Below are 15,171 nucleotides of genomic sequence, written 5' to 3'. Positions count from 1 at the left end.
GACTTCAGTTGGAAGGGGTCTTAAAGATCATCTGGTTCCAACCCCGCTGCCGTAGGCAGGGACACTTCCTACTAGACCACCTTGCTCCCAGACTCATCCAGCCTGGTCTTACAACACTTCCAGGGATGGGTGCTGATAAATAGTCCTCCAACTTTCCTCTAGACTCCTTTCAGGCACTGGAAAGCTACTGCAAGGTCTCCCCAGTGCCTTTTCCCTGGGTTTAATTCATCTCCCTGTCTAGCAGCATCTACAACCACAAAGCACACCCACAGGCCTCAGAGCGTGCTTGGTGTAACGCTGCTGCCATTCAAACGCGTTTTCCACATCGAATGTGTTTGTGGGCACCTCGTTCCTGAAAGCAGCTTACCCAACAGGACTTGGGGAATAAATCTCAGTCCCATTAATCCCAAGTTCCAGAACACCAAAAGATGAAAAGACAATCAAAGGAAGGACATTTTAAGAGGATTACAGGGGAAACTAATCTTGTTACACTGCAAACCCACGTCACATGCACAATGCAGAAAGGGCTGTAAATGTGATTTGTGTTGCCTAGCTTGGCAAGGAAGCCAAAAGGGGGATGATAAATAGCTGCAGCAGAGTTTAGCACCAAGTGCACTTGATCTCACTGGGGTTTATTCTGCTTGGCAGAACCACCTTGAAAATGTCTTTAGCTAGATGTGTTTTTCAAACGGGGGCTCAGTGTAGCAAGATGCATCGAACTCAGGAAGTTCCTCAGGAGGTGGCAAAAGTCAGAACAAACCCCACAGTCCCAGTTCTCCACCCTGTCTACTTGCAGAGGGACCTCTTGAGGCATTGCTGCCCGGAGCAGCCAGCCTGTGACAGCTTTGCTTCCCGGGCGATGAACCAGGCTTTGGGCAGCAGGATAGCTATGCACTGCTCTTGTGCAGGGTTGTGGTTCGCTGCAGCCACAGGCAAGAGCCTGCTGGGCTGGGCCGCTCCACTCTTGTGTCCCTGTTGTTTGCTCTTGTATGAGTCATGCAGGAGCAGGTCGAGAGTGGCCAAAGTGAAGGTAAAAGGTTGTTAGTCACATGCACTTTTACCACAACGTGGAAAGAATGCTTTTGTATTGTATGCCAGCCCTCACAGGGACCTTTACTGCTGCTTGCAACTGCCAACACAGTGCTAGCACACAATCAGTCTTTTCTCTAGGAAGTGATGAAAGAATGATTCTGAATTGCTAAGCAAGACCTTGTTAATCTCATGGGATGATTAAATTTTTCACATGCCAGCACCCAACTGCTACATTATGCTCAGGCTTTCATTTTCAAATCTGGAATGAATATGAAGAAACCCAAACTTTATTTGGGATGCAATCTCTGACTTGGCAACACAACTTTGAAGCAGATTCCTCCAAGATTGAGGAGACTTCTAATGCAGACTGTAATTTTCCAGCATAGAATTTTGTAATAGGATTTAAAAAAAAGGGAAAAACAAAAGTATGCATCAAGAAAGCCATGAAAAGATCTCTGAACTGTCAGGTCAGCAACTTCCCTTCAAATCAAAACAGCACACTGACAGGGTATTGACAGAAAAAGAATATCTTTGTGAGCATCTGCCAAATCATCCACCCTGATCTTTTGCAGTATGAAAAATTCCAAACACAAAATTCACAGAATGGATTAAAGGGCAGCAAGAAAGAAACTGCCATAGTGCAGCTGTAGAGCCAGACTTTTTCTAGCCTGCAGCTAAAGCTAGAAACGAGACTGAATGGCCCAGCTGAGCTTCAGCAAGAGACCCAATGGGGTGATGCATTCAGATTTACAAGTGTAAGAGGCATATTACCACACAAAGGATACTTTGTTTCCCTAAAGACTGTCAGGTTTCCTTCCAAACATGATAGAAACGGATCCCAGCTCCAGTGTGACTGTAAGCAGGACATTGGCAGCAGCAGGTATCACAGTATCACCAAGGTTGGAAGAGACCTCAAAGATCATCAAGATCATCAAGTCCAACCTGTCACCACAGGCCTCATGACTAGACCATGGCACTAAGTGCCACATCCAATCACCTCCTGAACATCCTCCAGGGATGGGGACTCCAGCACCTCCCTGGGCAGCACATTCCAAGGGCTAATGACTCTCAGTGAAGAACTTTCTCCTCACCTCCAGTCTAAACTCCCCCTGTTGCAGCTTGAAACTGTGTTCTCTTGTTCTGGTGCTGGTTGCTAGAGAGAAGAGACCAACCCCTTTCTGGCCACAACCACCTTTCAGGTAGTTGTAGAGGGCAATGAGGTCACCCCCGAGCCTCCTCCAGGCTAAACAACCCCAGCTCCCTCAGCCCCTCCTCACAGGGCTGTGCTCAAGGCCTCTCCCCAGCCTTGTTGCCCTTCTCTGGACACGTTCAAGTGTCTCAGTGTCGTAGAGGTGGGTAGCTATGCACCACAAGGGACACAAAACAGTCTTACAGAGAGTTGCCAACATTAATCTTGTGATGAACACAACTCTTCCCTAGGGAATGTTGCAGTTTTGTACAGGTATGACCACTGCAGTGAGTCTTGGGTTGCCCTGGAGCACTCCACCTTGCAGGTCCTTCCTGATTTTATGCATCTGTTCAGGTTTAGCCTTAAAATTATCAAAATATTTTAACAGGATTTCCATGCTCAGATTATCCATTTAAAATGTGGAAACAATAAATGCCTGTTAGATGAGCCTTGTTAAGAGCTTTCAGCTGAGAATACAGCAGTCTATGAGCTACAGTTAGGAAGGCACCACAAGCCTTGCTTCTGGCTCCTCGGGATGAGGAGCTGTCAAGGCAGGCAGCAGAGAATGGAGAAAGCAAGCATCTCCTAGAAGCTGGCCTGCTTTCAGAGCAGTACCTGGAGTGGTATTTCAACAGGAGCATGTTTTGCAGTGAGGATGACAACACTCCAGGGTAGTCTGGTGAAAAGGAGGACGCCCCACACAGCCCTGACTGTTAAATATGTTTAGCCTCTGCGAGTCTGAAGTGGCACACTTTCTTCAAAACTTTATCCACTCTAGTAATTAAAATATCCTGGTGGCTCAGCATTTCAATACATAAGCTCCTCTGCAGCTACTTACCTTTAAAGGGAATTTACAAACTTGTCATGCAAGTGCAGTTGCATTTTGCAGGCCAGTTAAGTTGAATCTTATTTACAGCAAACGACTGGTTGATTAATTGTTCCAGTGATACCTTCCTTTTCCAATTGGGTTTTCTTTTCCCTAGGCAAGACATCTGGGTTAAAAACCAAACTACTGTGTGAAAACAATCAATGAAAGTCATACTTTGCAATCAGACCACAACACATACATATCCCTGCTGTGATGTACTTGGTTGTGGGTTTAGACTGGTAGAACAGCAGTTTGGGAGATTGCACCAGTGATAAAATGGGGAAGAGGGATTAGTGTCTGTAGATGCTCAGTTGTCCCCAGAGTTTGCATTTGGACTTCGACACGAAACACATCAGAGGTTGTGTCTGTTAAAGCAGGGTTGGGACTGCCTTTTTTTGGAACACTAATCTCCCTTTTGAATAGAGAAAGAAAAGAAAAAGGAGGCATTTAAACATAACAGACTATCTGTTAGCTGGAAGGAGTAAAGATGAAAGAATGGTAGCCGAGGATGAAAGTACTGAAAGCATACTCTGAGAAGAGTATTTGCTGCATCATTAGCACAGGACATTTAAAATCTGCAACACCCTCTCTCAGCAGCTTGCTAAAAATACTGTGGAAGTGAGAGAATGAGTCAAGTTTAACAGCACTATGTTTTTCCCATTTCTAATCAAACACACTTTTGTTGCATCAGGATACTAATGTATACAAGGATAGGCACTAGGATACTAACAGTATACAAAAATTTTGTTTGGTCAGGGAATAAAATACACTTTTGGATAAGTATTATTCACCATCTGTATGCTTTTATTCAGTTCTAATCCAGAGATTAAATGAATACCCTAGAGATTGTATTTATGTTTTCCCCCACCAGCCTCCCTCCACGGGATGTTCAACTTCTTGCTCAAAAGTTCCTGGGTATTAGTAAGTGTAGCTATCCAATCAGCAGATAAAGGGACACAATACAGCATGTCACAGCCACAGAGATGCAGTTGAGTATTTCCAGGTTTGTAACCACCTCTGGAGCAGCATTTCTTTATGCTTAAACAGAGGAGTCACATAAATAAAAATCACTTAAATATAGAAGCCCTTAAAGGAAGGTATTACATTGATTCTCACTTATCCTGTTGGTTTCTCTCTGCAGACTTTCAGAATAAAAGCAGCAGTTATGTGGTTGCTTCACAAAAGATCCATGAAGTGGTACACACATTCTATCCTTTCCTGCAGTTAGGCACTTCTGGAACCTCCATCATTTATGCATTAGAATAGAATAGAATTAACCAGGTTGGAAGAGACCTTTGAGATCATCGTGTCCAACCTATCACCCAGAATAAACCTGTTTTTAACTCCATCAGTGGGATGGAACACAATTTTTGGTTTGATCCTTAGGTAACAACATAATTGGAGTGGAACTGCAAGTAGAGCTACATTTTAACTCTGATGCATGTTAGTAAAATTTGGCCAGAGAATTAAGGAGAATAGCTGCTGACTCCAGACTCCCCACATGAGGCCTTCCAGATGGGCTTTATCCTAGGGAAATACTATCTGTCCATATCCTAAACAACAACAAACAGTTATGGGAATGTATTTTACTATTATGGACCAAACAGGTATCATGGTGACTCGAGGCTGCTTCTCTTCTGTAGGCACATTCTAGCAGGCATTTAGCATTTCTCATTGTGTAGCTACATTATCCTACACGTCAGCATTCCCCCAAATCCTCCTTTTCTTTAAGATTTCCCTTCTGAAACCAAGAATCACCATCATGAAAAGTCACGTGTCTTCCTTTGGGGAGCCAGGACTTCCTACTGAAAAAATATTCTGCTTTAAGAAATAAAAATTCCTCAGCAATTTTCATTATTCCTCTTTCATTTGTATGTGATGCTGGGTTTTGTCTTGAGGACAGCAGAGTGCCCCTTCCAAGGAAGCAGCTAAATCTCCCCTGGATGAGCAGGGAGTTGTACACCAACTTCAGAGGGCTACTTGTTACTTACAACAGAGGACATGAACAGCAATCTTTAAGCTTCATAGCAGCACTGTAAAAGGCTTCATTTGCTATGTTTCACATGCAGCATTCCTACAAGGCCACTCCTTAAGTTCTTATGAGACCTTTGACTGCACCTCTTCACAGAACAGTGGCACAGTATCATTCTTTTGAGAAAAGCCACTATTAAGTGTGGCACTTCTGTGAACAAGAAAAGGCTTGAAAGAAAGCAATGCAGGAGCTTCCAGAATGCAGAGGTTGGCTTAAGGCTTTGAGATTTGAGAAAACAGCAAGGAGAGCTTTCTTTGCAATACAGAAAGTGACAACATGAAGACTGGAGTCTGTCAAAGGTGACACATGAGGGAGCACAAGCAGACAGAGCATTTCCTATTGCAAAGTGAACAAGTATTTCCAGAACTTGGTTTCCAAACTCCTCAGCCTCTTCCTTTGAGCCTGTATACTCTGCATCTGGGAAGGAGGATGGGCAGGCATTAAAAATGGCCTAAATGCACTGAACTCATTCTGCCACATCACAGCTCCCATCCCCCAGTGACCTGCCTCCCCCAGTGACCGACCTCCTCAGGCACTGCCCTCAGTTACAGGTTACTAAATCAGGAGCAGAAGCCCCTTAGGATCAGACCTCCTTCCTCTGCACATGGAAAACAGTGGCCTAAGGGCAGCCCTACTTGCAAAGCACTGGCTGTGTGGCTTAAGAGGCTGGAATAATAATTCTGAAAAAACCACTAAGATCACTCTCAGCTGTTGTTAGCACAACAGTTATGAGCCTGATAGATTGGACTCAATCGTTTTCCTTACTCCCATTTGAAAGTGATTAAAGGGAAGTTCCCTGCAGCTGAACTGAGCTGAGTATTTTGAGTGCAAAAATTCACAATACACTAAATGTACAGCAGATTCTGGAACACTCAGCTTGGTAGTGCCATACTGCCAAATACTGTCGAGGAAACAGAGGGAAAAAAATGCATTCATTTAGTAAAATATTTGTGGTAATTTAAGCAGAGTCAAATAAAATAATGGAGAGAAAAATGCTTCATAAAGTCTGCTGTGTGGCACGAAGCCTGAGCTAATGTACACTGATATTGATATTCAGAAGCTCCAGCTCATTCCCTTTTACTCAGAAGGTTTCCTAAAAATCAAAACCAGAAGTAGTTCAAAGAAAGAATCCAAAAGGGTGAGGTCTCTTGCAGACAAGTCTGAGGTCTTTGCAGGACATTTTAGTATCTGTTGAACAGAAGTGTCATATAAAGTCTTCAGGTGCTTACATTTTATAGGTAATCATTCTTCCTAGCCCTTGCTGTATCAAGCACAGAGCAGACACCAAAGCAAGCAAGTGTAATGCTTTAGAAAAGCCACACTTTTCTAGAACTGACCTTGGCTTACCTAGACTCCACACACTGAAGAGTCTTCCCTCATGAAGCTGTGACTACACAGAGCTCTGCCAACAGAACCTTTTCTTACGTAGCATGGCTACTACGTCAGATGCATTTAAAAGCAGTCAAAGAGAGGTGTCTGTGGCAAAGCCCACGAACTGAGGTCCATCTGAAACACAGCGTGATCGACAAACGAATGCAGCAAGCCAGAAGCATCAGCTCTAGTCCCATCCAAAAAGAAAAAAAACTCCTCAGCAGGAGTGAATAAAGGTAGGGAGACCATTGACAGGGCTGTCAGTGTGCTATCTATTTTCCAGCAGAAAGTGTCTGGTGGGCAGTTTCTGCGTCGTAAGAATTCGCACTACAAAGCCTCAGCCTAGCAAGTTTCTTTTAATTTTTAAATGTACAGCATTTTAGTTCGACAAAGGTAAAAATAAAAACCCAAACCAAAACCAAACCAACAAACCAAAACCTCAACAAAACCAAAACCCAAACACCCCCGCAAAAACCCAACCAACCAAAAAAAAAAAAACAACTTTACAATTCTTTTTTTTTCTGCTTATAATGATCAAAACCAACTTGATTCAATAAATGTATGCAGTTAATATGGCCCAACTGCTTTTGACAGCACAACTAAAATGGCCAAGACATTTAGCTTGAAGCCACAGCAGGTGCAGTAACTGCAGTCACCACACGTGCTGCCAAGAGGTGTTCAGAAAGTGCCGCTACAGATCGCCGGTGCAGCGCCCCGCACGCCCTCCGCAGCCGCGTGAAACGCCCTCGCCTGCCGCTCTACCGTACCAGGTTTTGTTGCTAGAGGGAACGTTCTGCTTTCGAAGTACTGCCCCCCCCAAGAGTGACTGTGCGAGGCAAGGTTATGACTCAAAGTACAAGCAACCAAGGAAACTGAAAAGTAGAGACTTAGACTTGGAAATCATACCGACCTGTTGTGCCAGGTTTCTTGTCATAATCATAACTTTAAGCTCCCATCGATACAGTTGCACTAACACACTGTGGCACAAAGAACAAAATGTACCCGAAGTTACTTTTGAATTTCCTTGACCTTGCCAGGGTTTTCACATCCTCCACATGACTAAATAGTAGTTATTTATATGTAATTGATAACCATTGTACAGTTACTCCATAGCTTTACAATACTGCCCGTACTAGATCACAAGCATTACAAATCCTATTAAATAAAAACCAAACAACAAGCAGGCCCTGGAGCGGCATACAAGAATAAATTAACCCCAAAAAACCAAAACCAAACCCAAACACAAAAGGGAAAAACAAACAAAAAAAAAGGATAAAAATTAAAAAATAAAAAATAATAAATTTAGTATTACCATTTATTGGTGACAAACACTACGTTTTACTTACATTCCATGGGGAGAAAAAATTCCAGCGTAAACAATGAACTGAAGCGGTACTTAACTTGCAAGGCTATCGTGCTTTACCCGGACCATAGGCAAAAAACTTTACCGCGCGCGCGGCGGCGCGCAATAACACAACATCAAAAGCAACACAGTTTTATATATAAACATAGGTAATTGGTTGGTTTTGTTTTGTTTTGTTTGTTTTGTTTTGTTTTTTTTCCAGCCCTACATGGAGATGTAATTCAACAGTATAAAGCACTCAAGGAAAATCAATCTGCGGTTTTTATATGCGCTACGTTGAGATCATATCCTGTAATGTAGGGAGCGGCGGTGCGCCGCCCGCGCACGCCGCCCTTCAAACAGAGATCGGAGAGATCACTGAAAGTCACGTTGCGTTCGCCTTCCCCTACTCCCCCACTCAAGAGAACTAGAAATTAACCCCCCCGAATGATCGAAGTTTAAAAGCCCTAAAGCGTCTTAATTCATTCAACCGTTGGATAATTAAGCTACGTTCGCAAAGGAAACAAAAAAAAGAAGTAATAATATTATGGGACTGTTTCAAGTGGTGGGCACACAAATGGGTTTCCAGTGAAAACTCTGCTATTTCAGTAAAACCAAAAGAACCACATACACGGATATGATCTTCCCAAGTTAGTTCACAGATAACATGTCAGTCTCAGAAGACAAAGTTTCTAAACGGTGCTATTGTTCTAGATACAATTAAGGAACTCTTTAAAATGAAAAATCCATAGTGTCATCTCGATCAAAACAACAGAATGGAACTAAAAATTTATCACTGGTTGAAGAAAAAGCAACGGTTATGATTTAGACACTACAGTAGGTTGTAAAGACTGTAGCACTCTAAAACAGTTAGGTTACATTAAGAGGAAGCATTTGATTTTCTCTGGTGCTTTCAGGTTTGGGTCCAGTCAAAAGCCTTTTTTTTAGGCAGTGCTGTCCAGTGTTTGTCCCAAAGTGTTTGAGTTAGCCGGTTTGAGAAGAGGGTCACTTTCCATTTCTTGTTTCACACATCTACAAGTGAGAAAACACCTGTTACTTAGGAGATAAAACACTATTTCCATTAATAAGATGCTTCTAAATCAGATGCAAATAGTTCAAGGTATATATACAATTGGTTTCCGTATAACTGGCTTAAATTTGTAATCAGTTAGCACTCTTAATTCCACCATTTTCACAGCTTATTATCCAAATCGGAGGCTAACCCTTTTTCCTGGCCAAAAGGAGCATTTTGCAACCCCTCCACGTTTCTGCTGAAAGCAAGCTGTGAAACCTGCACGTTGCTTACATCTTCCACACAGGAGATTTGCGGGAAGAGAGGAGCAGCTGTAACACTTAATCACTGAAAAGCCACAGTATTTACAAACAATAGGTGTAAACAAACAGCATGGGCAGAGGGGTAACAGTCAGGATTGCTCTGTATCACAGTCATTACATTTTATCCACTTGCTCCTTCTTAGTAATTTGCATTTGACACATAAAAATTACAAGCTTGATCATAAACCTACCCTCTCATCCTTCTGAAGAAGTAACAGCATTCTAACTTTTCTGGCAAACAAAAACGCCCCTCACATTTTATTTGTTTAGAACAGCGGAGGGTTAGGGTTTCCATTAAGGCAAGGGAAAGGCAATGGGTCACTCACACAGACATTGGTCCATTTCCTGTTCTTGGCATCTCTGTGGTTTGTTGGTCCAACTCAGACAGCAACTTTAAAATATTCAATGCAGCCTGAAGAAGAGAGAGAGGGCATTCAGCAATTCACAGGATGACAGGATGTTAGGGGTTGCAAGGGACCTCTGGAGACAGAGTCCAATCCCCTGCCAGAGCAGGCCCACCTAACTGTATGATCTAGTGCAGGTCACACAGGAACGTGTCCAAACAGGTCTTGAAAGTCTCCAGAGAAGGAGACTCCACAACCTCTCTGAGGAGCCTGTTACAGTGCTCCATGACCCTTACAGTGAAGAAGTTCCTCCTCACATTGAGGTGGAACTTCCTGTGCTGTAGTTTATATTCATCCTGAGTCCATTTCATTCATGCAGTTGAAAGCACAACTGGGACTCACTTTAAATAAATGTGCTAATTTTGGCACTAAAGATGCATAATTACAGTGGGGAAAAACTGTGATGGTGCAGAATTGCATCTTGCCACACTAAACAATAAGACAGTGCTGTGCCTAGGGGATTCCCACAGCATTTGTTTTAGCAATGTGGAAGAATCACTTCAGTAGTACTGTTAATATCAAGGAAGAAGACACCAAATTAGTAATGGCTCTAAGTGCAGAGAGCTAAAGACCTAGGATATTAAAATACACAGAACCAAAAAGTCCTTTGCAGGAAAAGAAAACAAGCTACATAGGAATCAAAAGTACACCACACATAGGGCATGTGTGACAGTTAAAAGGAAGAGCCAATGTGATGTGGCCAGTGCAAACAAAGCCACCTGCTGTGAGAACTGAAATGCTTTTCAATTCAGATTGATTCCAGCTGCACCTTTCCAGAGTGTCTCTGATTAGCTGTGGCACATGCACAGCCAAAGCTGAGTAACAGAACAGAGGATGGGTCTCAAGCTGGCCCAAGCTCCCAACCAGCTGTCCTTTTCCCTTCCTTACACTGCATGGACTGTGCTTACTCTTACAGGAGCTCTTTATGACAGGATGTGGGGATGGGTATGAAAATGTCAGCATTAAGAGACGAAGATCAAAGAAACCTATATTCAATTATAGCCATTAGAGAAGGACTGCAACATTTTTTAGTACCAACATCAGTCTAATCAGGTTTCCCTAAGTGTATTTACATGCTGCAAACTATGACTTGAGTCTGCAGTCAGTGCTGGGTATCAGAAGGAGAAAACTCAATTTAGATGTCAATGCACTGTGTACCTATTGCCAGCAATACTTGATGTCTTCTACAGACAAAGTCCTGCACAGTTTGGAGTCTAGAAAAATCATCATTTCACAGAAATATTTTAGATAACATAAAATGTTGTTTCTAAAGGAATCTTAACAGATGTTGAGTGTATCCTGCTGTCTACCAGGGAATTGCATTTCCTTCCATCTTGGATTGTGTTCCAGCAGGTCTGGTAACATCAACCCAAGTGTTGCAGATCCCAGTGAAAGCTCAGCCTGTTCTTACCATGACAGAAAACAAACTGAGATGCTTTTATGTTTTATATGTTCCTTTTCACACATTCTGCTCATGCAAATAATGTCAAGGTAAAGCAAACATGGATCTGCAAACCAAAGTTCTGAGCATATATTAAGCATTTTAAAGGTTATTCAGATTAGATTCTGGTATTCTTAATCACTTCTTTCAGCAACCTGTGAAATACCAGACCAAAATTAGCCAGGGAATTGTAGAGCATTTAATTCATAGCTCTCCAGCAGTAACATGAAACCTTGGCCTATCCAGCACATCCCTTAGTTCACCAATGGTCAAAGAGCAAGCACTTGAGAACATTCATCATACCATATCATGGCAAGATTCTACATCCTTTCCAATGCCATGGCTGATCAGTGGTGGCTGAGAGGAACAGTTTATGAGAGATACAAACTCATTCTTGTTATTTTTTGGAAAGTCTTTATATTCAACCTAGAGAAGAGAGAAGGATTTAGTTCTTACCAGCTAACCAAGCACAGGAAATATATCACAATTGCTCTAAGTTACCTGCCCATATATGAAGCTGAAGCTTACTTTTAATCATTAGGTCAGCCAGCAAAACCATACCATAGTATCATAGTATCAGTCAGGGTTGGAAGGGACCACAAGGATCATCCAGTTCCAAACCCCCTGCCATGGGCAGGGACACCCCACACTAGATCAGGCTGGCCTCATCCAGCCTGGGCTTAAACACCTCCAGGGATGGTGCCTCAACCACCTCCCTGGACAACCCATTCCAGGGCTTCACCACTCTCATGGTGAAGAACTTCCTCCTCACCTCCAGCCTGAATCTCCCCACCTCCTTCATTCCATTCCCCCTAGTCCTATCACTACCTGAGATCCTGAGAAGTCCCTTCCCAGCCTTCTTGTAGGCCCCCTTCAGATACTGGAAGTATCATATATATATATATATATATATATACTTATACACATACTTAGAAGTTGGACATTCAATGTGTTTTAGGGATCCTGAGAGCTCTGCAGGCATTCTGAACAGATGGGGCTACTTCATGATCATTGCTGGGACCTTTGCTCTGGCCACAGCTATCTGCATTTAAAACTTCCCCCATTATACTTCTTAATCTACTGAGCTCCTTCGCCATACTGCTAAGGAGCTTACATGCAATTGTGATTAAGGGTCCAAACATAAGAAAGTGTTAAAAATGTGAAAGGCCATTCAAAAAGAGAGATTTCAGATCAGGCCAGGCCATACTTTGTCCCTGCATCATGACAATTTTCAGAAAATGCTACCTTCCACTTTATTCTTCCAAGACTTCAGAGTAGTGCTGAATGAAAGCTGAGGATGCATTACCAAAGCACACATCTGAAGCTGTAAAACTCAGGGCATTTCACAGGTGAAGCAAAACATTTACGTGAATTTGAGCTTAATGAGCAGCCTCAGAAGACATCAGTCACCAGCAGAACTCAGAAGCTTTCAAACTAACAGCAGGTTGGACAGGCTGGAGAGCTTTGGGAGAAATCTTGCAAAGCTGAACACTTACCTGGATTCCCTGAACATTGGAAAGATAGTCCAGCTGCTCAGAGGCCCTAGTGAGTGGTCCATGGGGTACGTGGCCTGACGAGTTGTTGTTCTTTAATATGGTCTCAGCAGTAGGAGAAGTACCACCATACAATAGCTCTCTAGCAATCATTGCTGTTACTGTAGCCTTGGCAGGATTTGGGGCTGCCCTGTTGAACTCTTTGGTGTGGTGTCCTTGATTAGCTCCTACAGCTTGTGCAACCTCAGGGACCATGGGAAGAATTCCAGCAGGAAGCTGCTGATGGCTGAGATAAGGCATCCTAAACTCATCTTCTTTATTACCTGAGAAGAGAGAGGTTCATACTAAACAGCTGCTATTTTTATCAGGCTTTCTGCAGGCACAGGAATGTGAATAAAGACATCAAAAACACTTTGTTTCAAGTTAGTATTGAAACACTAACAAACTTAGCTGGAGTCACCTTTGGTGGGTCAGAGCTTCAGCACCAGCTTATTCAATGAATGATTCAGTGCAACACCTGCTTCTGCCAAAACCAACAACTTCACCTCTGGGAGCAGTTTCTCAGGTTAGTCAAGCTGCAGACAGTTGCAGCCACATTCTAGATACAGTCTTTGGGCTTAGAATTTATTTAATCATTTAAACTGTAGGAGCAAATAATGAAACCACCAAAATGCCAGAACCACTGCTAGGTATTGTACAGACAATAACATAGAGCTCACACTGAACTGTCTATTATGAAAACAAACAGGTGGTAGGCGAGGTTAAATGGGATGTGAGCACAGTCTGAAGAAGCAAGAATGACTGCAGCAAACATCCAACCACAGTTCAAACTGATGGCAGTTTATGGCCATTATGGCATAAGTCAAATTTGAGAGATAACAACAGCTTTATATGGGGAATTCACACACAGCCATGGAGAAAAATTACAGGCGTGTGCTCAGAAAGGCAGGGAAGGCAGTGCCACTGAACTAAAGAGAAGTTGGTGTTACAGGGAGTGGATAAATGCAGCTCAGCAGGACTGAGCTATTTCAGGTCTAAGGAGGAAGGCTAACATTTGTAGATGGAAGAAAACAGGGATGGCAAAGTTTGAAGAGGAAGTCAGGAAGTTTACCTAAGATATAATGGATGCAGTAAAACATTACTGAAGTCCAGGTCAATCCCAAGTAGTTGTAATTTACACACCAAAATTAATCTTACACACATAAAGCACTGGAAACACACTGTCCAGAACAGAAATAGGCTGCAACAGGCAAACTTTCCATAATGACTCCTCCCAACAGGTCACAGAAGAGAAAGCAAATTCCCATGTGCTTGGTGGCCAGGTTTGGGGCTTTATTTGTTCCAGGCAGTTACGTGGATTTGACCACTGTGACCATCAACTATCTGAAATAAATGCAGGCACAGTTCCTTGCTCTTAGGCATTAGAGAGGTGGCTCTGTACTACAAGGCCATTCCTTCCTTCTCCAGCTCTGCTTTAGGAAGACCAGTTTCAGTTAGAACTGACACCCACATCTTCACCCCAGGAACAGTCTTTAACACACTGCAGTTATTCCCTCAACATCTGCTAGATGATACAGCCAAAGCTAACTGCCTCAACAGATGCAGCACCACCTTCCCACTGCTACTCTGCCTCAGGATTAAAGTGACACTTCTGGGGCAGCCTTCCAACCTGCAAGCATTCTTCCAAATCTAGAAGGCTATTTCCAGGTGGCAGAAACCCCCAGTCCTTTTCCCAGAGAATCTGCTCCCATCCTCATTTGCTCCCTGTATACTACAGAAACGTTCTGCTGAGCCTAAGGGGCTGATCTCTCCTCCTCCCCTTCTCCCCACAAAGAAATTGCCCACACTTCACTCCTGATGTTGGCTGAAAAATCCTTGTCCCTGGATCTGAACCAAGCTTGGCCCTGAACATTCACAGCTGTCCTAGAAAGCTCTACCTACAGATTAAAGCCTGTCTCAAGATCCCTTAGACTGAGGTAAGACAAGCCAAGATACAGCAGGTAGCAGCAGCTGCACCTCTACTGGCTGTTCAACCAACCCATGAGCACACACATGCTTTTGGCTCAGCCACTTTCCTCCACCAGTTTGGGAAGGGGAAAAAAATACAAAATCTTTTTGAGACTTGAACAAAACTTTCCCAGGGGGTAGATTTAGTTTGCAAGCCAGCAACTGCACACCTCTGCTCATTACAGTGTGTTAAAAGACATCACTGAAGGGACTGAGAAACACCTGACACTCACAGACACACACAAGCCAAGAGGGCCATGCCTCTTGCAGTAAGATTACTTACTAGTTGAAGTCTCTTCAGAGCCTGGCTCAAAGAAGGTTACTTTTCTTCCATCACCTGCTTTCTTCAATGGTGTCTTAAAAATAAAAGGAAAAGAGCCAAACACACCATGTCCTGTTAAAAGTACCACCCTCACCCCCACCAACTTTTATAGTGACCTGACTAGTCAAGATTTAGAGAAAAATGTATTATTCAAGAACTTCAGCTATTGCATAACTGCTAAGGAGAGACAAGTTCAGTGACTCTTATTTATTGAATCACTAAAACCATCTACAGAACAATGATGTGGTAGTAAGAACACAGATAGGAAGAACAAGGTGCTACAAAGCCAGCTGAACATTAGCTGTTGGCATTCGGAGGACAACATGGGACACACA

At 43.0% G+C, this 15,171-nt stretch overlaps 1 protein-coding gene across 6 annotated transcripts in view; it reads right to left on the bottom strand.

Moving 5' to 3' along the window:
- Positions 1–6,829: 6,829 nt before the first annotated feature.
- The window catches only part of STAU1 (staufen double-stranded RNA binding protein 1), a 36,136-nt gene continuing 27,794 nt past the window's right edge, over positions 6,830–15,171 (bottom strand). For 5 of the 6 annotated variants that reach the window (XM_068149883.1, XM_068149885.1, XM_068149884.1 and 2 more), the window contains 5 exons: positions 14,798–14,870; positions 12,511–12,830; positions 11,318–11,440; positions 9,496–9,581; positions 6,830–8,866 (listed from right to left, as the gene is read on the bottom strand). In XM_068149883.1, the coding sequence (XP_068005984.1) occupies positions 8,779–8,866; positions 9,496–9,581; positions 11,318–11,440; positions 12,511–12,830; positions 14,798–14,870 (690 nt within the window). In that variant the 3' untranslated portion in view covers positions 6,830–8,778. The remainder of the gene's footprint in view (positions 8,867–9,495; positions 9,582–11,317; positions 11,441–12,510; positions 12,831–14,797; positions 14,871–15,171) is intronic. The other variant, XM_068149886.1, reaches the window with a different exon arrangement.

The sequence above is a fragment of the Melanerpes formicivorus genome, unplaced genomic scaffold (genome assembly GCF_026170545.1).
Source record: "Melanerpes formicivorus ecotype bairdi unplaced genomic scaffold, bMelFor1.0.p_v2 SCAF_19, whole genome shotgun sequence".
Lineage (NCBI taxonomy): Eukaryota > Metazoa > Chordata > Aves > Piciformes > Picidae > Melanerpes > Melanerpes formicivorus.
The sequence above is the reverse complement of the archived record's forward strand: the minus strand, read 5'-3'. Positions and strand labels throughout refer to the sequence as shown.